The sequence below is a fragment of the Uloborus diversus genome, chromosome 6, assembly GCF_026930045.1.
Source record: "Uloborus diversus isolate 005 chromosome 6, Udiv.v.3.1, whole genome shotgun sequence".
Lineage (NCBI taxonomy): Eukaryota > Metazoa > Arthropoda > Arachnida > Araneae > Uloboridae > Uloborus > Uloborus diversus.
This window is the reverse complement of record NC_072736.1, coordinates 25,214,800-25,241,269: the sequence shown is the minus strand read 5'-3', so window position 1 is coordinate 25,241,269 and position 26,470 is coordinate 25,214,800. Positions and strand designations below refer to the sequence as shown.

The 26,470-nt window shown below is 32.9% G+C and overlaps 1 protein-coding gene across 1 annotated transcript; it reads left to right on the top strand.

The window, feature by feature from the left end:
* The first annotated feature begins 310 nt into the window (after positions 1-310).
* LOC129224598 (thymidylate synthase-like) lies at positions 311-22,773 on the top strand. Its single transcript, XM_054859083.1, has 7 exons — positions 311-443; positions 523-650; positions 1,798-1,977; positions 5,653-5,823; positions 8,514-8,614; positions 14,210-14,356; positions 22,636-22,773. Exons 1-7 carry the CDS (start codon positions 427-429, stop codon positions 22,771-22,773), a joined length of 882 nt encoding a protein of 293 aa, XP_054715058.1. The 5' UTR covers positions 311-426.
* Positions 22,774-26,470: the final 3,697 nt, after the last annotated feature.

Sequence of the window (26,470 nt, the reverse complement as noted above, 5' to 3'; positions counted from 1 at the left end):
CGCATGAAAACAAAAACAAAAAGTAAAAAGGTGCGGCAAATAGCTATAGATTTATTAGATTTTTGCAAGTCGTAATATAAAAGATTAAAATCAGATATCTTTAGATTTTCAACTATAAAATTCATTGTTTTTATGCACAAGAACTTATTGGATTTTTTAAAGCAAAAAAAATTATATTTCTCGAAATTGTGGTTATATTTTTTGTAACCGTGTCGTGTTTGCAAAATTCCCGCCAACGCCATTGTTGTTTAAAAATTTAAATGCCGTTGGCGCATATTTTCTTTGCCGATGTCGTGTTCTTTATCTATTTGTTTTGAAGCATAATTTCAGCCGTTTAATCAGCATTAAATTTTACGTTTTAATATTTGTTATTATTTTTTCCCTGTTGAAATATTATTTGGGTACCGTTTCAAAAACTCCGTCGAAATGAACGGCGATTGTCGGTAAAAATATATTTCATTCCATGTAATGTAATTTGAGAATTTTTCAGTGTTTTTTAAGTTGATTTGCTTTATATTTCAGGCACGACGAGTACCAGTACTTAGACCAAATTTCATTAATATTAAATCATGGCCGTGTGAAGGATGATCGAACTGGAACTGGGACAAAATCTTATTTCGGAACTCAAGCTCGGTACAATTTAAGAAATGGTAATTATTTCTAATAATAATTATTTTTGGCATTCATTTTTTACTGGTACGCATTCAGTTTTGAAGCAGCAGCTGTTAAAAATGAACATATTGATAACTATTTTTAATTGTGTTTGTTTATTTATGTGTATCTGACTGCTCCTCTGTACTGTTTTCCGTCTCTTTAAAAATAATAATCTCATAAGATCTAAGTGCGCAATCTTCACAGCTCTATTGATCTTGTTTTATAACTGCTATATGTTATGTAGTTATTTCTGATGTAAGTTCAAAGGAACACATTTGTTCCATGGTCAGCATTTGATAATATATATTATAAAAATTTGTTTCTGTCAGGTCGCCTATTGAAATATGAAAACACATAAGGCGAATTTGCATCACCATCTTGGGTTTTGGGTGCACTTTTTTTTGAACAGTCACGATTGCTTATTGTTCTCATTTGTTTGTCTTTGATGTCCATACCTTTTTCAGCTTAGACCAGGGGCCTCTACAGGACCACCATTCTCTGCAGACGCGGCTCCGAGCACTGCCTCCTTAATCCGTTTCTTCTGGTCGAGGGCGTCCATGTTCTGCACGCACGCTTATACACACAAGCCTTGACACACATGCACACGCCTATGTGCACAGGTCTACGCACACACACAAGCCTACACATGCACGCACACTTACACACACACACACACAGAACTATACACACATAACCGTCCAAGAGGAGGAGCAGGCTTGGGGGACAGGAGCAGTTTATAGAAACAATATCCCCTAATGAGCAGGGTCCTGTCGCAACTCATGATTGCGAAACACATAATTTGAATTCAAAATTTCAGAATTCAAGTTAATTTCTTTTTTTTTTTTCTTCTTCATTTTTTGTTTTGGATTTTATACACTATTCAGCGGAAGTTCTCTTTCGTTGTTTCGATTTCTATTTTTAATTTTTTTCTCGGCAAAAAAATTAATGATCAGTTCAATTTTCTATCGTAAGTTTCTCTAAATAAATCATTATAAATAAATCATTAATATTCATGATAACCAGTTTGAACTTGTTAGTGTCTTGTCATGCTACGTTTCTCTCAAAAGTAATGAAAATGTATATTCAATTAATAATATTATTTTATTACCCGGCACATAATTTGTTTTTTTTTTCTTTGTTTAGATACGTTTCCCATGTTGACCACTAAGAAAGTGTTCTGGAGGGGTGTTTGTGAAGAACTGCTATGGTTTATTTCCGGAAGCACCAATGCCAATGTCTTAAAAGAGAAAGGGATCCATATTTGGGATGGAAACAGTTCAAAAGAGTTTATGCAATCGCAAAATTTATCATACCCAGAAGAAGGTAAATAGGATTCAGTTCTAATGATGAGTTTTCTTTTGATAACTTCTATTAAAAGATCAGTAGAAGGTTCCAAATGGATGATTTACAATTAAGTCTGTTAGTGTATCAGTTCTGAAAAAAAATTATTAGATGAAGAAACTAAATTTGAGATCATGCAAGGTCCAACAGTTTTCACAGGGTCTTGTTTTTGTGAATCAAAAAATAATTTTGTGAAATTTTAAAATTTAAGCCTACAGTATCTGCAGAAATTAGTTTTGAGATGCTTAAAGAAATGCATTTTGGATTCCATACTAATAATAAGGAAATGTTGGAATTTGACTTTTTTTTGTGCTTTATTTTTGCAGAAACCAAATAAGTAAAGCTAAAGTACAGGGTGGCCACTCACTCTGGAAAATAGGGAATTCTCAGGGAATTTTGAAACACCTCTGGAAAACTCGGGTGCAACCCATCTCTTTTGAAAAAGCGTCGCGTCAATGGGCACCATTTTTTGTCAGTTCTTTTACTTACTAAGTAAATACAGTCAGACCTTGTTATTGCGACACCCGGATTTCTGGACACTCCGGATGTCACATCACTTTTTTAAAGTCCTGAACTTATGCCATACAGTTTTAATGTTAAGTGGCTCCGGGTTTTACGATAGTTTTTTGGGGGCAACTCCGTTTACGACGACACTTCGAGCTGCGCAGATTGGATCAAGTATTTCTTTGCAATTGAAAAATTTTCCGTAAAATAATTCTGGAAATGTTTGTTGTAGAAATTTCGGGCTCGGACAAGAGATTTGATCAGGCATGACATCTCAAAAATGGTGGGGGACGAGTAGATAAGCTGTGAAAGGTACAGGTTTAAGACTTTGACAAGAGGGACAATAGAAAGGAATTCAAAGCGGGTGGATTCTAATACTGGACGAGGGAAACAGCAGGAGAAGAGAAAGACCATAGCTACCTTAAGCTGTAGGTGGTCACTACAAGCTTCTTTCATGAGAGAAAAAGTGATAAGAACTCCTCATTATATTGAAAAGAGACAGACAACTCTGAAGTGAATAAAAAAATTAGAAAGGGTTTTTTCCATTATTTCCCCTCTACAGTTTTTCCACCTTCGAAAAGTGGGGCTAGGCAGTGAAAATCTAATCAAATTGCGGACAAAAGTAAAGATTCTTGAATTGTTTCTTTCTTGCTGATTATTTCGTGGAAAGGAGGAGTGTTAAAAATGTTATTCGAAAGTTTAGCAAACACTTTTTGGAAAGTATTGTAGAATTCAAGAAAAAAATAACAAGTGAAGTTTTTTTTAAAGAATTTTTGTTATATTTACCAATAACTCATATTTACATTAGTTGAATCTATTTAAAAGCATATATATAAACACTATTAATTTCTTTATTAAATATAATTTTATTGTGAACTAATGTTTAATAATGAATTTTTAAGCTATTCCGGTTATGACGTCACTCCGGCTATGACGACACTTTGTTGACAGTCCCAAAGGTGTCGTGATAACAAGGTTCGACTGTATAACCGAACTATCTACACATACATTTCAGATCCTATAGGGTATTGTGTTGAGTGAATAGTCATAATTTTAACAATTTTTTTTGGTTCGAAAGATCTCAGCGAGGACACCTGATTCCCATATCTCATTTTTTCATTTGAACAATTTTTTGTTCAATTTTGAACAGTTCAAAAAAAAAATTCTTTCAGGGAAATTCAAGGCAAATATAAATCCTGTGAACTAAGAGGCGAATTTGCTTCAAACAAACTTTGTAGAAAAAAAGCTCTTAATGTAAAGCATGTACAGAAAATATCTTTTTGATTTGAACAATTTTCCATTCAATTTTGAACAGTCCAAATCCCTTCAGTCCAAATCCCTTAACATCCAATCCCTTAACAACAGATGGGCTTACTTAAGTTTTTTTTTACAAATGTTCGTAGTATTAGGAACAAGATGGATGAATTGAAAAGCATAATAATAGATAAAAGGTTGGATATTATTGGAGTTACCGAGACATGGGTTACCGAAAATGATGATGATTTATTATCAATTGCTGGGTATAATTTGTTTAGACAAGATAGAATAGGTAAGAGAGGTGGTGGGGTTTTATTTTATGTCAGAGACACTTTAACTTGCTATGAATTGGTAATTAATGATAAACCTAATGAGATTGATATGATTTGACTGGAGTTGTTGAGCAATAAGGGCAAAAAACTACGCTTAGAGAAGATTTATAGGCTACCCAACTTAAGCCAAGGTCAAGATGAACCGATATTTAGTCTTATTAGTGACATTTCAAGCAAGGGATCAATTATCATAATGGGAGATTTTAATTTTCTAGGAATCAATTGGAATAATTTTTACTATAGTAATAACTGAGAAGAGGAATTTTTGAAAGTAATTGGTGACTGTTTCTTAGATCAAATTGTAACTCAGGGTACTCGACAGGACGTGATTTTTGATCTAGTTTTCTGTGGCATGGAAGGTTCTGTTCAGGGGTTATATGTAGGGGAACACATTGGAGATAGTGACCACAACAGTATTAGGTTGGGATTAAATTTGATATGCACAAAGTAGAGAATTTTAGGTTTTGTGCCCAATTTCAGAAATACTGATTTTGTGGCACTTAGGCCGAGTTTGAAAGCAGTTTTTTCTTCCGGATTGGATAATAGCGATGTGAATCTTCAGTGGGCAGAGTTTAAGGAAAAGCTAGCGAAAAGGGTTGGGGATTATGTTTCTTTTAGGAGAAAGGGTGTCAACACTAAAATTTGGCCAATGTGGTTTTCCAGGGAAACTAAAGACGCTCTAAATTACAAGTTAGCTGCTTTTCATAGGTTTAGAGAAACTGGTCACAGTGCTGATAGACTCCAATATTCTAAGGATAGGTGTAAATTTAAGTATTTGGTACAGATTCAGAAAAGAGAGTTGGAGCAAAGACTGGCAGATAACATAAACAGGAATTCCAAGAGTTTTTTTTCATACGCTTATTCGGGGAAAGTTCGAAATAGTCATATTGGGCCACTGGTTGATGAGCACAGAATTTTAATTCAGGACGATAGTGATATTGCTAATTTTTTCGAGTGTTTTTAACAATAACTGTATCTCATCAGTTGACACCAACAAGACACAAGCTACAGTACAGCTTGAGGACTTAGTATTTTCCAGGGATGACGTTTTACTTCATTTGAAAAAAATTAAAGAGACTAAGGCTCCGGGACCAGATAATATTTATCCAAAAATTTGGGTTGAATGTGCAGAAGAATCAGGGTTGGCAAAAACCCGGGTTTTTTTAAAACAGCCCATGGACCCAGGGTTCTTTGGGTTTTTTAAATAAAACCGAAAAAAACCCAGAGTTGCAGACTTTAAGAGAAAACGACAGATTCCAACCTGAGTCTTTGAATTAAAAACCTTCGACTCCCATATCCAACTGTTTTACCCCCCAATGAGATTGACTCCGACTTCGCAGCCATGATTTTTACTTTGAAATAATTATTGTGGAAAAATTTACAATAAATATTTGCCTTCCGAACCTGGTATACCTTCTCTACTGGATGATAGTAGAAGTAGACGCTTTGCTGTGGCAAAACTTCAAAGAAAGTTTCCTTTCAAATGAGTTATATGACAGGATTTAGTAAATTTTCTTTTGGACTTCCTCAAAAAGTATTTAGTGTTTTGTTTTTCTCCTTATAGGAGATCTTGGACCTATCTATGGTTTTCAATGGAGGCATTTTGGTGCAGATTATATTGATATGTCTAAAGATTATACAGGTCAAGGTGTGGATCAACTTTCTAATGTAATAAATCTCATAAAAGAAAAACCACATGACAGACGTATGATAATATCTGCATGGAATCCTGTGGGTAAGAAGTTATGTATTTACAAAACAAGTGCTTTCTGTGTATTATTATTGTTATCATTTTAACCTTAAATAGATGTTTTAAGCCCTGTGTATCTTAGGTGAAGTTTGCTTTGTGCATTAAAAAGGGTTAAAAATTGTCCTAAAGCAGCCTATTATTTTAATCTTTGTCCTTTTATTTTTCTTATTTTACTACGAGGGGGAAAAAAACACTTCTTTAGCAAGGAAAATTTGGGAATGTTCATAAAATAAAATTTGCATAGGTATGTCTTAGAAATTTAAAACATCAAATACTTTTAGCAGTAGATGTGTAGCTTAAAAAAGTTGAAAAATTTCAGGGGTTTTTTTTATGAGAGCAAAGTGATTATACATTCTTCTAATGAAATATTTTCTATCCAATTGTTTAAAATATTTTTGATCAAACGAGTAAATAAAAGTACAAATGAATAAATAAAAAGAATAACATAAGTAAATTTAATACAAGAGAAAAAAAAATAAATCTGGATAAAATAGTTAATGAATAAGAAGAAGTGAATAAATGAATAGGGGAATTATTAAATGAAAGGATGCAAATGAATTAATAAATGAATATATAAGTGATTTGATAAAGGATTAAAAAAGGAAATGCAGCGTGTCCCGAGGACGGATCCAGAAAGTATACAAGGAGAGGGCGATTGATTTCAGATACTTACTCTTTTTTAAATTTCTTAACCTTGGCACAGTAACATCATAAAAGATTCTCAAATTCTTATTTATTTATTTATTTTTTTTAATTTAAAACTTCCTTTTCTAAAACATTCTGAAGGAGTGTATTAAACTCCATCCCTTACCTCGACCTCATCAAAGATGTTTTATAGTTGCTTTTTGGGACTTCAACTTAAAAAAAACTTTCCAGGAGTGCCCCAATCTCATCTAATATCACATAAGATTGTCTAGAATTGAGTTTTTGAAACTTCGAAAAACATCCTGTACAAAGTTCCGATCCCTATCACTAAAGTGTTAAGAGATGTGCTACACTTGCACTTTCAAGACTATAATTCTGAAAAAGTTGTGAGGGAGAGCACTCTTTGTTTGTAATGTTATTGAAGATAGTCTAAAATTATGTTTTTGAATCTTCAGTGTCGAAAATATGCAAAGAGAGAGTCCCTGCATTTCAACTCAAAAGGGGGGGGGGGGGGGGAGACATTGCATCTATTGGCCCTCCCTTGTATCCGTCCTTGGTGTGCCTCATCCACTTTGTCCTGCATTCACTTGACAAGTTGTGCAAAGCATTTAAATATAAATAAGGTAAATATTAAATAAATTTTGGATAGTAGTAGGTCAAATTAGTATTTAAAATGCTAATTACAAGAACTTTATCATTTTATGATGACAAAAATTATTTTTTGACTTGCAACAAAATATCCTATGAATATTATTATTTTTTAATTTTCTTGTGTTTTCATATTCTTTGATTTTCAGAGGGAACTTTTTCCTGCCTGGAATAGAATAAATATTTCAACATTTCACTTTGCCCCACTTTTCCCTATATTTAAAAAATTATGTAAAATATACTGAAGAAAATGATTTTATACAAAGACAAAAATTGATTGTAATTTAAAATTAGTTTTAAAAATTCATTCTGTACACTAGTTGCAGGCCTCAGTTTTGATGAGGCAGGGTAAAAAAAGCTCTGATGAAATCCAAAGCTTTAGTCTCAAAATGTAATTAATGACTTTTTTCTAACACTGCCTCTGGGGATGGGTAATTTTAATGTAGAATATTTTGGGACTTTCTCCATAATGTTTACTGCATGTTCTCACTCTTAAGATCAGAACATGCAGTAAACATTATGGAGAAAGTCTCAAAATATCCTACATTAAAGATCATCAATATAATTTATCTTAGTAATAAAATAACTTACTCAGCTTTTTCTCTTTGGATTTAGTTTGTCAAAAAGGCTGAGCTGTTTTTGCATGGTAAAATAAAGATTAGCAGGTTTAGATTTTTGTAGTGTATTGTTGGAAGTCTTTCAAAAATAGACAAAAAAAAAATTAATTTGAATTTTGACATCTTGAATTCGAATTATGTTTTTTGCAATCACAAGTGTGTGTGTGGGGGGGGGGAATATGTGTGTTTGTGTGTATGGGGTATGTGTGTGTAGGCATGTGTGTTTGTGTCTGTGTGCAGGCATGAAAGTGTGGGTAGTTTTGTGTGTGTGTGTGTGTAGGTTTTTGTGTGTATGTGTGTGTGTGTGTGTGTAGTTGTGTATGCATGCGTGTGTGTGTAGGACATGGATGCAACCTGGAGAGGGCTTTCGCTATAGGAGCAGCAGTGTGAGGAGCCCGCCTGTCCACGGTGATGGTGCAGAGGGTGGCGGGGGAAAAATCAAAGGACCTCAAAAACAGTCAAATGAAAGCAATAAGCAATCGCGATTGCTCAAAAAAAAAAAAAAAAAAGACGTAGCAAATGAAATGCTTGGTTCTATTCTAAATACTTTGAAGCTTTTTCCATATGTTTTAAATTATTGCATAGTATTCTGTGATACTGAATGAATTTTTACCTTGTAAGATTTTGGCTGTTTTAGGTACTTAAAGAAAATTTTAACAGCTATTAAAATACATAAAAATAGTACATTTTGTTTCAAATCAGTTTATGAGAATTTTTAAATTATGCAAGTTCTTTTTTAAATTTATATTCTTGTATCTTTAATAGACATACCAAAAATGGCTCTTCCACCATGTCATTGCCTAGCTCAGTTTTATGTTTGTGATGGTGAACTTTCATGTCAGTTATACCAAAGATCTGCTGATATGGTAAGACTATTATTATTTTTAAAAAAACAGGGTGGCGACAGATCAGGGAAAAGTCAGGGAACTTTATTAATCAGGGAAAAGTCAGGGAAATATCAGGGAATTTTGAAAAAATAACAAAAAATCAGGAAAAATTGATTTTATGAAGAAAAAAAAAAAATTTTTTTTTTTTGCTTTACAAAATTAAGTATTCTAATCCTATGCATTTTCTGCCAATTACCTGTTAAAAAAAAAAGCAAAATTAATGAGGTGCAATTATACACTGCTGCATATTTGAGCATCTTTTTTCCTCAACGTCAAAGTATTGAATCTTACTTATTAACCACAGGATGAACTTCCTAAGATTGCTTCTGTGTCTGTTTGGTTGTTTATTTTACCTAGCTTGAAATTTCCTTTTACGCTTTCAATGCTACGTAAAATAAACAACCATACAGGAAAGAGGAAGCCTTCATTAATGCCTTAGCTCCTTTGCCTTTATTCCATTGTCTCGAAGTAATTAGCGTACTGTAATCACGATTTCAAGAAGAAATCTTTGGTGTTTGAATTAATACTATAAAAGCTTCAAAGTTATTACTTCTTTGCATTTTTAATTTAATTGCTAAAATTGAACTTTCAATTAACAAAACTTTGTTTTTTGCCGTTATATACTGTTTGTTGTCACCGCAGATTATAAAGGTTTTCTTTTCTTCAGACTTGAGTGATTATTTAATTTTATAACCAAGTTGTATTCTTCTTTTATATATTTTGAAATTAACTAATTGCTTTTTTTTTGTTCTTTTTTTTCTTGCATTTCAAAGCTGTTTGTTACAAAAGCAATCTAAGATTTTTTTTCGTTGCATACTGAAATCATTTGAAATAGAGTTAACTTGTGTACTTAAGTAAATATCTTTAATTTTTTATTGTTAAAATGCTGCATTCATTCATTATAACCTATGTTCTTGATTAGAGAAAAGCTCCTTATGAATGGATGTCAAATGTTTTCATGTTTTGCATAAATATGTCAATTACCGTATTTTCCGGCCTATAATCCGCATTCACCGTATAATCCGCAGCGCGCTATTTTTGTCAAAACGAAAAATTTCGGCAGATAATACGCGGGCGGCGTATAGTACGCACCCGTTCGGTAGGTTTCTTACAACACATACTACCATACGAAAACCATTTTGCACTCAATTATAAACGATGTTTCGTCCAACTTCTCTAAATTATGAAATTAGAGTATGACACTTGCATATTTATATTAACATATATTTTTTGCTGACACTCATGAAAATGACTACTTAAAAACTAATTCCGTTAACAAATTTTAAATAAAATAAATCAAGCTGTATTATTCAGATTACTTAATGGGAAAATATATTATAAATTCAGATACAAATGCTAAAACAGTATAATATAAAAATATATTCACCTACCCTTTACTTCTAGCAACTGTAAAAAATATCTAAATAAGACAAATATCGCAAGAAATGATCTTTATTTTAATCAAACCCATCAAAGCTAGATGTATCAGATTCCGAGTCAAACAACATTAACAAATCTTCAGAAATGACCGGCTGCACGTTAATTTCAGATTCGTCAGAGTCATTTTCTTCACTAGCAATGAGTCCCGCTTTACGAAACGAATTTCGAATCGTTGATGGCGTAACAGCATTCCAGGCAGAGTTCACCCATTCCGCAATTTCAGCATATGAAGCTCTTTTCATGTTGCCGCTAGGAGTAAACTGATGGTCCTTCGAAGAAATCCACCGCTCCCAATGGCCACGGACTTTGCTCTTGAACGAACAGTTCACCCCGAGGTCCAACGGTTGCAGCTTCTTCGTCAGACCTCCGGGGATAATTGCTGGTTTTGCTGACACCACCTTCATCGCACTTTTCACTTCCTCCTTTAGATGTGCTCGCAGTGAATCCATAATTAAGAGAGCAGTTGGACGAAAAAAAGCGCCAGCTCTGCGACGCCACACGCTCTGTAACCACGATATCATAAGATCAGAGTTCAACCAACCCTTTTCGTTTGCTCGCACTTCCACGCCTTTCGGAAAATTTTCCTTTGGAAGGGTTTTTCGTTTGAAAATTAACATTGGCGGGAATTTGGTCCCATCAGCGGCACAGGAAAGCACAACGGTGAAATTACTCTTCTCATGTCCTGTCGTCGCGACGTGCACAGTAGAAACACCGCGTGAGTCAACAGTTCTGTTTGGTGGGCAGTCGAATGAGAGTGGAACTTCGTCCATATTTATGACTTGGGATAGTTTGAAATTATTTTCCGCAATTGTCGTTGCGCAGAATTTCCGGAAGTTTTCGGACTTCAGTTCCCAGTCGTTGGGGAGGCTCTGGCCAACAGTCGTCGTGTGGCGCATGGACAAATTATATCGCTTCATGAAACGAAAACACCAGGTCGCTCCACCGTTGAAATTAGCCAAGTCCATTTCCTTAGCGATGCTGGGGGCCTTAAGTCGAATTTTAACTGTAGACACAGGATGGCCTTGCTCCCGTTCATCCATCACGTAGCGATTCAAGCGCTCCTCTAGCATAGGCCATGCGGGTTTCCCATGCCGGTCAGATCTCCGCTTCTTGTTGGACGAAAGAAACTTGTCCTTATTTTTTCTCCAAAGTCTCACGTTCGCTTCATTGACGTTGAATAAACGAGCGGCATTCCTATTACCAACTTCTTCCGCCTTTTCAATTGCTTGTAGCTTGAATTCGGCCGTATAGCTAACACGTTTCATCTTCGCCATTTTTCTCGAACGTACAACAATCGTAATTTCGAAGCATATACCTACTGTGCACCGCTTTTCTCTCCCTCCGCTTCAGCTCTTCGCACATGCGCATTAGCGATGACTCAGGTAAGTTGCGGTTTATGTTTAGACTCATGCTGCCATCTGTGATTTCTCGATTGAAGCTTTACCACCGCGCGTAAAAGAAAAAAAAACCTCATATAATACGCACTGGCCTATAATACGCACCACGAAAAATTTCACTTTTTTAACAGATTATCCGCGGATTATAGGCCGGAAAATACGGTAGTTATATAAGAATAACTACATTACTTCTAGTCTTTCACTATTACTTGTTATTCTTGCAACAATTATTATACTGTTTGAAAACTTAGTTCAAAATAATTTTAATTACTTTTTAGCTCTAGGTTTCTTAAAATTCTTATGCTAAGTGGTTTCTGGAAGTAAAGTATTTTTTTTTTTAATTTTCTATAATTTTTCCATGTAGAAAAATTTAATGTACTGTTTTGTAGGGGGTTTTTTCCCCAAAAAAATTGACTTGATATGTTTTTTTTAACCATTTTATTAAAAAAGTAGCATTTTTTAAAAATATATCTTTAGTTCAACAACTTTACATAACTTAAAACGTTTAAAGTACTGCGTTTTATACAAACATACAATGGGTTTCAAGTAGAGCAAAGAAAGAAAACCATTATCATTGGTAACGTAAATCAGGGAAATTTGATGAACTTAATCAGGGAAAAGTCAGGGAACTTTTTTTTACAGTTCCTGTCGCCACCCTGAAAAAACTTGAGCAAGCAGAATGCAATAAATTTAATTTTCTTTCTTGCTTTAGGCGATTGAAAACGGATTTGAAAAGCTATGATCTATGAAATATTTCAATTTTCCCCATAATTCCAGGGTTGCCTATTGCTCTGCAAAAATAGTGAAACTCTGCAGCTCAACAAAGAAGACATTTTGCTCTGTATTTGCATTTGTCTACTATGCCATTCTACCACTTAGACATTAATACCTTTTTGTAGATTTATTTTTGATCCTTCTTATATTTAATTTCATTGATAAAGACAGCCACACCTATTTAAAAATGTTTATGTAGTTCCATCCAAGTTTATTTAGGCCAACACCATTTGAGTTAATTTGAAAATTTTAATGCACTTAAAATTAATTTTAATTAGATTTTGACATTTTATTTTGATAGACATGTAAATATGGGAAATTAAGGATGCTTATACTTAAAGCATAACCAAGTGTCTAAAACTGTATTATTTTTTTTTAAAAATATTATTTGTATTGCTGTTTCTTAAAATGATCATCAAAGCTCAAAAACAATTTTAGAGAAATGTTTTTAGTTATATATATATATATATATATATATATATATATATATATATATATATATACGAAATACCAAGTTGCTCCGCAAAATTTTCGAATGCGCCTCTAAATCACTACAAATAGTCCTCATATTGTTTCTTCAAGATTGGCAACCCTGTAATTCCTCCAATATTATTTTTAACTCTTTATTTTGTCTTTTTCTGTGTAAAAGGCTGTGCTGTAATTGAGAGAAAATATTTGTGGGAATGTAGAGTATGAGGGACTTGCTAAAAGAAAAAGTGGTTTGAAACCCATTTTTTATGTTATTTTTACCAAAAAAACCTAAAATATTCAAGAAAGGGGGGAGGGGGTTCCCCAATGCTCTCCCTCCAATTACAGCACTGCTTATAGGTATTTTCGAAACTTATAAGAGCTGTAGTTATAGTTCAGGTTCTGTTTAAAAACCTCTTTTCCCCAATTCTTAGTTTCTTCCTCTTCCTATCAAAGGTTAGAAAAATGCAATGAAATAGTTTTTAAATGCAAAGAAATCCTGTTGTATTGATTACCAATAGAACAGAAGAATCAGTTTCAAACATAATAGACATTCAGTCCCAATTCAATTTCTATTACGTTGCTTGAATTTCATTACAGCAAAATTCCCGTTACAACAAGTAAAATTTGCAGTTCACTGAAGTTCACTTTTAAAAAAGTAAAAATGATTAGAAGCAGTTGTAGATCAGTGATTTAATATTTAAAAAAACCATTTATTTCACTTCAGGTTTAAATAGGCTGGGGTATGTATATACAATACAAATACAAAAGTGACTTGCTCATTACCACCTATACATAATATCTTATATATATATATATATATATATATGTATTATATATATATATATATATATATATATATATATATATATATATATATAATGATCAAAATTGATGTAAAATATTCTACATTTAAACAGCGCAATGTTGCAGCTAAAGTAGTTAAATGTATTGAAAATATAGTGAACAAAATACACTCAGACTATGCAAACCCAATGTGAAATGAGGAGAATAATACAAAGCGTAAGCGCAATAGCAGCATTAAATGCTAAGTATTATATAATATAATGATCAAAATTGATGTAAAATATTCTACATTTAAACAGCGCAATGTTGCAGCTAAAGTAGTTAAATGTATTGAAAATATAGTAACGTAGCAGCAGTTTAATACCCATGATTTCATCAATTCTTGTTTTCAATGTTCCTAGTTTATTTTTTAACGTTCCATGCTCATTTTTGTTGTTGTTATTGTTGTTTATCTTCGTTGTTACATACACTTATTTCTGTGCTACCCGTGTATGTGAAACTACATACTTTACTATATATATATATATATATATATATATATATATATATATATATATATATATATATATATATATATCAGTAACATTCCTACGAAGTGGTTACTAAACAGAATTATTTTATTAGTGGTAGATGATGTGTGAAAATATTCGATTTTCCTTTATGCTTAAAAAAAACATTACTTTTACAGGGTCTTGGAGTGCCATTCAATATTGCTAGTTATGCTTTACTAACATACATGATTGCCCATGTTACTGGTTTGAAGCCTGGTGATCTTGTTCACACACTCGGCGATGCTCATATATACTCAAATCACATCGAAGTTTTGAAAGAACAAGTAAGATAAATAGTTTTCACTTGTGTATTGCAACCTTTATTAACAAAAAGTCTTTTAATAACATGGTTTCAATGAGATATTCAAACTATAAATGGCTATAACTTGTCAAAAATATTTGATGGATCCAATAATAAATTATTTTATAAAGAACTTAGTGGAAAATATTGACATGATTTCGATTTCCATAATAAACTTATCACAAAATTTGTGGGTGCAAAAAAAGGAACTATGCAAAAGATTCTAGATGGCTCAAAGCAGATTGTATTTATCATTATTAACATTCATTAATCATGCTGAAATGTGTCTCATTTATGTTTCTTGTATATGGTTAATCTCATACCTGGAGTAAAATTGATCTTTCTGATTTTAGTTTAGTTCGACCTCAATATTTTCCAATGAGTATTTTATTATAAAATATTAATTTTCATTAATTTTTTTTTTTAAATCAAAGAAAAAAAGGAAAGAAAGATGGATCTGGATCAATATATATATATATATATATATATATATATATATACACTCGGTGGCCAAAAAATTAGAAACATACCCGGTGCAAAAATAAACCAATTCGCCTGTAACATAGAGTGACCACACAACAGAAAGGCGGTTATATAAGGAACTCTTAGCTGAAGACGTAGTTACCACAAAATTTCCGCGCACAATGGATAAGACAAAAGATTTAAACAAGTTTGAAAGGGGCATGATCCTCGGTATAAAAAGAGCCGGTGCCAGCATTTCGGAAATTACCACGCTTTTAGGATTTTCAAGTGCAACAACATCTCGGGTGTTTCGAAAGTGCCAATTATGCGCCAAGGACAATTCGGGTCCTAAAAGGCTGGTAAAAACTAGAGGTGAAAGGCGATTGGCACGCATCGTCCACAGCAACCGAAGGGCAAAAACACAGCAAATTACAGCGGCATTCAATGCAAGTGAATCGCAAAACATATCCCAATGCACAATACAATGTACACTGAAAAGGATGGGTTTTAGAAGCCGGAGACCTACACGAGTGCCATTGGTTTCATATACCAACCGGAAGTGACGCCTCCTGTGGGCCCAGAAATGCTGGAATTGGTCATTTGAGGACTGAATAAAGGTAGCTTGGTCCAAAGAATCTCGTTTCCTGCTCCATCATGCAGATGGCATGAGTATGGCATAAACAGTATGCGTTCATGGGCTGCTCCTGCCAAATGACAACTCTTCAGGCTGCTCGCTGTGGAATTATGGTGTACGGAATGTTTTTCTGGTCTACATTGGGTCCCTTGATATCTGTGGGCACATCTACTAACAGCACCAAGTACCTCGGCATAGTTGCTGATCACGTGCACTCATTCATGGCTATAAATGCTATTATGTTCCTTGATGTAGATTGTTGCTTTCAGCAGGATAACATACCATGCCCCCGTGCCCAAACAATCTCCCAGTGGTTTGAGGAACATTAATCGGAGTTTCACCTGCTTCTGCGAGCTGCAATTATGTCGGCTTGGGCCGATATTCCTCCACAGTGATATCAGCAACTTGTGGAGTCCATGCCAGGAAGAATAGCAGCTGTTATCAATCCTAAAGATGGACTAACACCTTATTAGGCGGGTGTCTCTAATTTTTTGGCCACTGAGTGGATATATTTGTGTATTCATTATTTCCTTACCTTCTCCTCTTTTATTCCCAAGTTAAAATTTAAACAAAGGAAGTACAGAAGAATGACAATCATCCAAACACCCCCCCCCCCAGGATGTTTCATTACTCAAAATAATTTTAAAGCTCTCTCTGCCAAAAATCAGTTTTTAATAAGTTCAAATTAGTTTTTCATTAGACAAATTTGTCAACTATCTTTGTGTAAAGTCAATGTATTTTCTAGTAGTTCAATCTTTTTTTTTTTTTTTTCATTACTGTACAATGCCACCTCATGGAGGACTGTAAGATTTTTAAATTTTTTTCTTTATGTTCAACAAAAAATGGTAGTGATTTTTCGTTACATTTTGTTGAAAAAAACAGGGGTGATTGTGTTCCGGTATTTTATCGGATTTCCGGTATTTTCATTTTGAATTCCGGTATCTTCAACTTTGAAAATACCGGAACTTCTATATTTTCAGAAAAAAACAAAATTTAGGGCGATGTTTAATGAAACGAAAAAATCCAAATTGAAGACATTTGGTATCTATAAAGCGTAAGCTACGGTCATGTTTTGTAAACTCGGGAAAGGTAGGAAGAGAAAAGTGATAAGAGCTTCGACTCCTGTCTTTGTTACTCGACGTTAAATCTCGGTTATCACAAATTTGCCATTTCAACTGCGCTTGCACGCGGACTTAGATGATTTCAAAAATATTGCTAAAATTAATTACAAACATTTTAAGTTTGGTAATAAATATGAGATGGCAACAGATAAAAATTAGAAATCACAAAGTTTTCTCTGATTTAGTTTTTAGGCCTCGGTAAAGATTGAATTTTGCGTCTTAATTATTAATGGAATCGGTGTCTAATTGTCTGTCCCTTTTCAGGACCAAATTTTTAACCTCAGAAGAGCGTACTAGAATTGCAGCATCACTTCTAATACAAAGCCGAACCCTCAACCTAAATAAAAATGTATAATAATAAGTTATTTACGCCTAACGAAAAATATCCGCAAAAGACGGCATTCTGTACTAATATTCCAATTATTTTTGAAGTACACAATGTATTTTACATTTATGGTAAACAAATATTTCCAAACTAATAAATATTGAAGTGTCACTTTTCTATTAAGATTATCAGTTGTTCATACCGTAGTTTCATATAATATATCACGAAATCGCTGTGAAAATATTCTAAAGCATTCATTAATTTGGTTAAACTCTCGCTCAGCCTAAATATAAACAAGCAACACGAAATCTTAAAACAGAAAGCCCAAAAAGCTAAGTCCGCGCACAAGCGCAGTTGAAATGGCAAATTTGTGACAACCGGGATTTAACGTCGCGTGTCTTTGTTCTTTAAGGCAGTTGGAGGAATTGATTGTATGCAAATATTTTCTTTATTTTATGTTCTGGTTTATGATCTTTATCTGCGTGTGTTCTGTTGTTATTGAACTAGTTCTAATTATACTTTATCGTTGTTAATATGCTCCTCGGAAATATAAATTAGTTTGTTTAATTAAATTTTACTAGTTAACTCTTACTTTTCATTACGCTACTTTTTTTGTTTGATAAATTTATTCATTTGAACTTTGCATGTTCTCATTTAAAAAATGAGCTATCTGGATAAATCTGAAGATATTGGCTCCATAGAAGCAGGAAAGAAGAACAACTTTAATTTGGAATGGTTAAACAGAGTGGATTCCTACAATGAAAAGATGGAAATATGGTGTAAAAAATTGATTGGGCTGGATTTTGGCTTTGTGTTTCTTGCAACAAGCCCTTTACATATGCTAATGATGGTGTGAAGGCATTATTGCAGTGCAACATTCTTCTACAAATACTCATAAAAGAAACCGGGAATCATTAAAAAATGCTGATGTTTTAGGCTTTAGTGTATTAGTAAATGAATCTAATTAATGGTTAAGGATTCAGATACAAAGGAGGAAAATAAAACATTCTTTGAAAAATTTTAAGAAATGAGAAAAATTAAAAGAATTTAATTCCCACTATGCACATGGACGTATTAAGTCCAAATAAAACTTCGAGTTTTAGCCCCAACAAATAACTATGTATCTAAAATATTTATATACATAATATGATGTGTACATACACGTAATGTGTATATATATGCCCATCAAAACACTTTTTCTTCTTGGAAAAAAAAGTTCAGGAATTTTTTCATGGAGTCACAATCACCCATGAAAAATATAATTACATATTGGAACATTATGTAGTGTAATGTATGTTATATATATATATATATATATATATATATATATATATATATATATCAGGGGTCTGTCCAGGATTTCTTACAGGGTCCGTTTTTTGTGAAAAATCAAAAAATTTCGCAAAAAAAAAATTTTTTTTTTGTTAAAACGAACTTATAGAATTTGGAGATGGCACAAACTGCATCAATTAAACTTAAAGTTGAGTGTTTTCCTCTTCTACGTCGAGAAAATCATTCTGGATTTTTTTTCTGATATTTGGGGGGGGGGCATCGCTCTTTCAAGTATCAATATTTATCTACCATTCTACATTATGTTAAATTATACTAGATATATTTCTGTACAGTACTTAAAATAATTGTAACAAAAATATAAATAAATAAAATAAAATTCAGAATAGGGTTCAGCATTCAACTTTTTGACCCAAGACACTCTTAAAAAGCACAGAATTTCATTTAAAACTTTTTATTTCAACAAAAATAAAAAGATATTTCAGTTGTTTACCTCTTAACAAAGCGTAATAATCATCAAAAATTTGAAAAATCGGATTCCCATAGCGGATGCAAAGAGATCGCAATTCTCAAAGTGAAGGCATCAAAAATATAATAAGGGCTTGGAAAAGAAATATTTTTGATAAAATTATTTTAAAATTGAATTTTAGAGTCCTATGATAAATATATCATTAATATCTGTGGACACAGTTGACCCAAAAAATAAAATAAAATAAACCATCTATTCAGCATTTTAATTTTTGACTCATAACAGAAAATGGAATTTTGCTTTAAAAACTTGAAATGAGAGTTCTAACAGAAATTAAGATACTTTTCATTTATTTGAAACCTAATAAAGCGAAGTTAGCTTGAAAAAAGAACAAAATATGATTCTCATATCGGATGTTAAAAGATTGCATTTTTCAAAATGTAGACATCTAAAGAAAAAAAAAACGGTAATTAAAAGAGTTTATTTAAAGTTAATCATCCTTGTTAGCATCGAAAAATCAAAACCCATATAATTTTCTCCCAAAATAACAATTAAACATCGCACCGCATCGTAAAAACGCAAATATTGACAAGCTGGCAAAATTATGAGAATATATTCTAATCAAGTCATTATAAAGGTTCAACGCCAGACGCTAAGTGGTGATAATTTTGAAGTTGGTAACCCTATCTGAAGCGATCATATTTTTTCCTCACCCTTACTATCCCTTTGCAGTTCTAAGTTCATTTCGCAGATATATATTATTATTGTTTATTAAATCATGAGCGGAGAAAAGTGCTTACCAATGCCTTTTGAGAAAAGTTTACAACAACACCGCTGCTAATTAGCTGTGATAAAACAAAGAACCATTATATTTATTTGGCAGTAGCAATTATTTACCGCTTGCAGGAGCAACCCAAGAGTGTCGTTTTTTTTTTTTTTTTTCAAAATTAGCCGATTTTGTATAAGCTGATCCCTCTAATTTGACTTAAAAAAAGGTTCCAAAAATTATCGGTTTATACACAGGAATATGCGATATTTTGCTTTCAGATTTGCTCTTTCAATAAACAATTTGTGACAGATCCGATCTTGTTTATCAGAATTTTGTGAAGGGTCCGTTTTGTTTGATCGGGATTTTGTGAAAGATCCGGTTTGTTTGATCGGAATTTTGTGAAAGGTCCGTTTTGGTTGATCGGATTTTTGTGAAGGGTCCGTTAACGGACACAAATATCTTCTGGCCAGACCCCTGTATATGTATATATATATATATATATATATATATATATATATATATATATATATATATATATATATATATACATATATATATATATTATAACCACTTTATTTGTTAAGGTAGTATAATATTTCTCTGAATAGTACTTTATTTGTTATATTTGGAAATCAGAGCAAGTTGCAAATTCAAACTACCTAGGTTACAAATTAGTTTGAATTTTTAACTTTTTACTGTATGTATATATTTTATAAACTCATCCTAATTCCCTTTCTTCTACTCCTCTTCATACAAAAAAGGAAGAATATTCTTTAAACCAACGTGGACACATAAGGAGTGTTTTACACCCCACAGAACTTTATTGTTCGAAATTTATAACTTCACTTCTTTGAAAATGGATCAAACCCGGTTTAGCTGGTTTATAGGTCACTTGTTAATGGGGGGTGTGTTTACTGTGTGCATTCTTGAAGTGGTTTTATGGAATTCCATGTTTGGAGTGTAAAACACCCCTTGCGCATATTTGTGATTCTCTTATTTTAACCGAAAATGTTGCGCTACCAGACTTACGATGAGAATGTGAGAAATTTGCTAATGTTGCTGGAGGTAGTTTTCAATGATGATGAATCTCATGAAAAGTCTTATAATAGGAATAAATAATAGTTGTCATAATTCTGATAGCAAAACTGAGGATTTATCTGAAGATAATGAAGTTATTGCTCTTAAAAAGCAAATCCTTTTTCATCAGAAGAAGTGTTAAAACAAAAAATTATTGAAAGAATAACATCTTTCCAATGTAGAACACCAGAAAATAACATTACTGTCAAATCACGACTTATGCAAGGGATGCGTTCCAAGACCCCTCGCGCAAGTCGAAAATTCGCGTTGTGAAACAACTTATATTTAGAAATGTTTTATAAACATACCCAATTATTACAGACATGTGTTAACCCCTCAACTTGTTTCAAACCATTTCTTAACTATATAAAGACCTGGCTTTTTACTATATTTTAGAAAAAGCGTTACTATTTAACATAAATTATTGTTATGTAGCACAAAATTAATGAGATACTGGAATTAAAACAGTACATTATTGCATTATAATAGCACTGATCAGTAGATATCGTAAACTTAATTATAATTTTTTAAATGATGAAGATGATGGTTAATGCAGTGTGGGAACCTCCCTATTTCTGGCCTATTTAAGAAAATAAAAGAGCAACTTCTATTTTCATGATGTTTATACTTTGCTCAGACACTATTCTGCGAGCTAAAACTAAGTTTTGAACTTTTACGGATTTCCTTTCCTTGGCTTTTAATTGTACGTATTGAAGACTAACTCATACCTATATAATTGCCATGCTACCTTCGAAGCACTTTATAGTAGTTCAAGCATATCGAGAATCTTTACCTTTTCTTGCATTGTCATAAACTTTCTCTTTTTCTTTCCACTTTCGCCAATTTTAAATGAAAAAGCTTGTTTGGGAGCCATTCTATTTTATCAACGTTCATATGTAGAATGGAAAAAAAAGTTAAGAATCGGAGCTATTATTTGTATTAAACTAAAGCAAAGTGTTGTTAAGACTAATGCAGTGTGTGAAGTTCCGCTTTCAGTGATGCTAAAGGAGTGAAAGTCCATTCACGAAACCCCAATATTTAGTGTCAACGAGGCCCATTCTAACGCTCTTCCTTTCCAAAAAATTTCATGTTGCAGGCGGGTAATTTGCGTCAGCAATAAAAAATTCATTATTCATGAAAAACTTGCGTTATAGCCATTTTGCGTAAGTCGGATCGCGTTGTAGCGGGATCCGACTGTATTTAGAAATTTCTGGGAAATAAAAATCATGCAAGCAATCTTTCAACACCTTCAAAATCGTGATCAATTTTATTTGAGGAAGGCATTCTGGATTATATAGTGAAATTTACTAATATTTATATTGAAAATATTAGAAATAATTTTACTTGATCAAGAGATGCCAATGATCTATCAGCAAAAAAGAATTGTAAGCATATTCCTTAGTCTGCTGCTTATTCTACGGCAAAGATTTCAAACCGATTGCCAATGGCAGTATTTTTGACTCTTCTAAATGACACTACAATCAACTGCATTGTTTTGCTGCTCTCGATCAAAGATCCTCAAATAAAATGTGAAAACATGGTACCATTCATAAAAGAACAGATCAGAGAGCAATGTCAAGCATCAAACAGAAACAAAATTTGAGAAGTAATTTTACAAGTTCAGAGCCAACTCCCACCCCCCTAAAAAAATGTCATGCTGTTATCTCTGTAATAGTAAAAAGTACAAACAAAATCTTCTTGTTTTAAATGCCTAAAAAGAAAATGTTTAGAACACTCTCATGGCATGTGTTCCGAATGCAACAACTAATTTAAATATAAATCTGAAATAAATGTTCAATTTTGATAATAATTTGGCAAATATGACTTATTAAATAGGTTGCTTTGCACGGTTTAAAGTAATAACTACTTTAGCATCAGGGAGTTTTAAAAAATGAGTGAAAAAGTAATTTTTGCTTAACAAATTATGGAAATTCTCCACTGGGGTGCCAGAGACCCCTTTGTGCGTTCTTATGTTCGTCCGAGTAATGCGTGTTCTCGCATGTTAATGTGTCATGTAAATTATGAGTAGGCCTAACTTTTTTACTTTGTTATCAGCTATGCTTTTCAGTTGTAAATACAAGTTTCCACTTGTTGATTTATTATTGTTATTTTTAGATTACTAGAACACCGAAGCCTTTTCCAAAACTTCGGATCAAGCGTGATGTGAAAAATATTGACGATTTCATCTTTAGTGATTTTGAATTGATCGGATATGAACATCATCCTCCTATAAAAATGAAAATGGCTGTGTGAAATTCAAATGTCTTTATATATGTCTCAAGTCAAAAGTGATTTAATACTTATGTGTTTAAAATGAACTAAACTGAATGCTCTGAAAGTATCCTTGCGTCATTTTTCAGGACAAATTTTTAAAAATCGTGCAATTATAATTATATTTATGCATGTTGGGAGAAAAAAAAAATTGTTTCACTTTCATAATGTTTAAAAAAACAAATGCTCATCCTAAACATTTGAGAAATTGCTGATGGTGAATTTTTTATCCTCATATATTATAAACTTATTTCCCCCTGTGGTGACCAAGGTACTCCACAGGTGACCGTGTGGTAACCAAGGGGTAAGAATAGTCCCAATGTATCCCCATGCATGGCATAAGAAGCGACTAAAATGGGGTTCGGGGGAGGGTTAACAGCCCTACCTTGTAAAAATACAGGAGCCAAATGTGTCCCCTGCCTTCGGTTGCTTCAGGTCTTCGATCTCCAGGGGCTGTACCACTTTTCCTTTTGTCATGAGCAGACAGTCCCCAGGTGGTGCTCTTTCCATCAAGGCGGATAGAGTCATCCAAACAACAATCAGTAGGCTTGCAAGTGGACAATCAAGTGCCTAACTTTTCATTTAAATGAGAAAGTTTTTGAGACCTGCATTAAATGCAGATTGGTGCAGGCATCTCCAGACCATTTTTTAAATTGTGCGAGTCTGGAAAGTGAGGACATTTACTCCAGTCATCTCCTGGTTTATGATTTTTTGGGGACTCTTGGGCTCATGAACCTGATCTATCCTGCAGCTAGACCAGAGGAATAAATCATCATCATAAATTTATTTATTTTCTTTATTAATATTTTCCTCAATTTATTTTATGTTTATTTATTTTTATTATTATTATTTTTTTTTTCTTTTTGCTTCCTACCAATAGTCAATTATAATGTGACATCAATCCCCAATTTTCTGTACATTGTGTACAAGTTTTAAGTTTAAAGAAAAATGACATTGTACTTATTAACTGCATTGTTTTAGAATACTTGAAGAATACCTACTTTTTTCTTTTAAATTATCTAAAAAATATTTTGGAAAATGATTTTTTGGATTGTTCAAGCAACTTCAGAAATACGCCTTGGACAACAAAACATACAAAAGGGATTTTAATTTTGACTAACTCTGGGAAATTGCACTGCAAAAATTGTGAAAATGATCACACTAGTTGTGCCATCACTAAGCAATCCAAAAAATAAAAAAATGCAGGGTATAAGGAGGTTTCAAATTAATTTGAACAATGTACAATTTCTCTTTGCTGTGTGTCTGACATGTGGCACTGACCATACGTCTACTACCTTGATTCTGAATAGAAGAGTGTTAAAAAGTGTTTTGGGCCTTTTTTGTGTCATCATTATTTGTAATAACTCGTTCTCAAACATTATTTTTATTTTATGTGCAATGAAAATCACAGTCCTACCTTTCTTGGAAATTGCTTTATGCAAAATGTATATATCGTCCCAGAAACAACACTAAGATATCCTACTATTGCTCTGGGGCGACGATATGTGATACCATAAGAATTCAATTTATATTATAAAGTAGATTTAGTGTTTTAAAAAGTTACAACCAACTACCCTTACTTTTACAACACTGTACCCCTTTACTGGCTGCTAAATGTCTCAATTTTGATTTGTTAGCTTTGCACTCAGTAGATTTCGGTGCCCCCCCCCCCCCCCCCGCAAGATCTATAAGTGTGCACTGCCCCCAATTATTCATTTTATATTTCAATTTTAGCATAATTTTTTCAGAGCATGCGCACCCCCCCCCCCCTTGCGCACTCCTCAGGGTTGCAGGGGTGCTATGTACGCCACTGTTTGAACTTACACTTCTAAATTGGTTTCACATAGCTCTTGCATTTATTTCTAATGTTACTTGTATTTTATAATGCTTGCTTTTACTTTCGTTTTCTGCCGAGTTTTCAAAAATTGTGTCATAAATATTATTTTTATGGCTTAATAAATCAAAGTTGATTTAAAACTAAAACTTTATAAATTATAACTTTCAATATGTGAGTTATTTTGAAAAACTTCTTTTTATTTCTTCTTTATTTGATTAGTGTAACTTGCATAGCTGTCCCAAAAAACTCTCAAAATAAATAAATAATATTAATTTTGAATGTGTTTTTAAGATCTGATTTTTAATGCACTTTTTTGAAAATAAGCTAAACTACAGATTAAAGAGGTTACATGATTTTTTTAATGTAGTATTTTATTGGTTTTTATTAGTTTTTTATGTTAAACCAATTGAAGGTATTTTATTTGGTCTTATATATTGAAAAAATATATCTATGTATCAGATGAAAAGCAAAATATTTTTCTCTCACAGCTATAAATACTGTAGAGATGTGTTATCCATTCCCATTTGTATTTGCTGGAATTAAATCTGGTTTGTAATTCTGATTTTATCTAATTATACAGAGGTGTATTCAGTAAGTTACCGCCCATATAAGGGCCCCCCCCCCCCCTAGAAATTAGAGTTTCCTTGCTTTTAGTACTTTTTTCTTTGCAAAAATGTAACAACATTAATGCCATTTACAACGTTAAGCCATTAATGAATAATTAATTAAAAATGTCACTTTAATAACTCTAATCTGTACTGAAATTGGTGTCTATGGGGAAAATATCCTGCTAAACCATGGGGAAAATATCTGAGCCCCCCCCCCCCCTTAAAATTTTGCATATGGGCGCCCAGTAGCCAGGACTAAGGCAGAAATACATGAAATACACCGCCAGCTCAGTCAATTCCAGCCAAAGACTGCAGAGGTGTGATTGTGTTCCACAAAGTTTTGTGAGATATTCTCGCTTTCAATTCCTCACTATTTATAATCAAAACTTACCCTAAAACCGTACAACTTTAGACCACTTTATGTTTATTTTCCTTCATTTTAATTATTCTTTGCCAAAAAAGGTTGAGAATTTTTACCGTACACTACTATACATCTCAGCTGTATAGTGACGCTTCGAAAACAATTCTAAATTACAAACAAAGGGAGGGGGGATTTTTGTATAGTGGTATAAAGTTTGCACATGGTGGTGACAACTTTAGACCACCTCATATTTTCCTTGATATGCACCGCTAAGCTGCTCCGGTCCAAAGTTTCAATCCATTGATCGTTCTATTCCAATCCCGTACACTGCAAAAAAAAAAATGTTTTTAATTTGTACACACTTTTTCCAATTTATATATTTTTTAATATTTTTTGAGTCAATTTCATGTTTTCTTAAATAAAGTCAATTGTGAAAAATGCAATATTTTATTCAGATATATAAATATGAACGATGGCTAGTATAAAAAATAATTAGTGGGTATGTTCTCCTGGATTTTATTTTTTACAAGGCCTCTTTTTTTAATCATTTTTTATAAGAGATTGATACAAATTTTGTCCCAATTGGGAAGGTTTCTTCAATGTCGCAATAATTTTTTTTTTTTGGTACCAAATGACATTGGGAGAATGAGGATAACACCAAAATTTACTCTTTTTTGCCTTCCTTGTTGGACTTTAGTTTCTTCTGATTTCTTGGATCACCTTTTCCATCAGTTCAAGCGATTAGTTGTGGTAAGGACGGCTGTCTAGCTTCTTTCTTTTCCCTGAATTCATTTCTAAAACCCAAAATCTAAAAAACTACTCAAGACAATACAAAATTGTTCACAAAATATTGGCAAACGATAGTAAAAATGG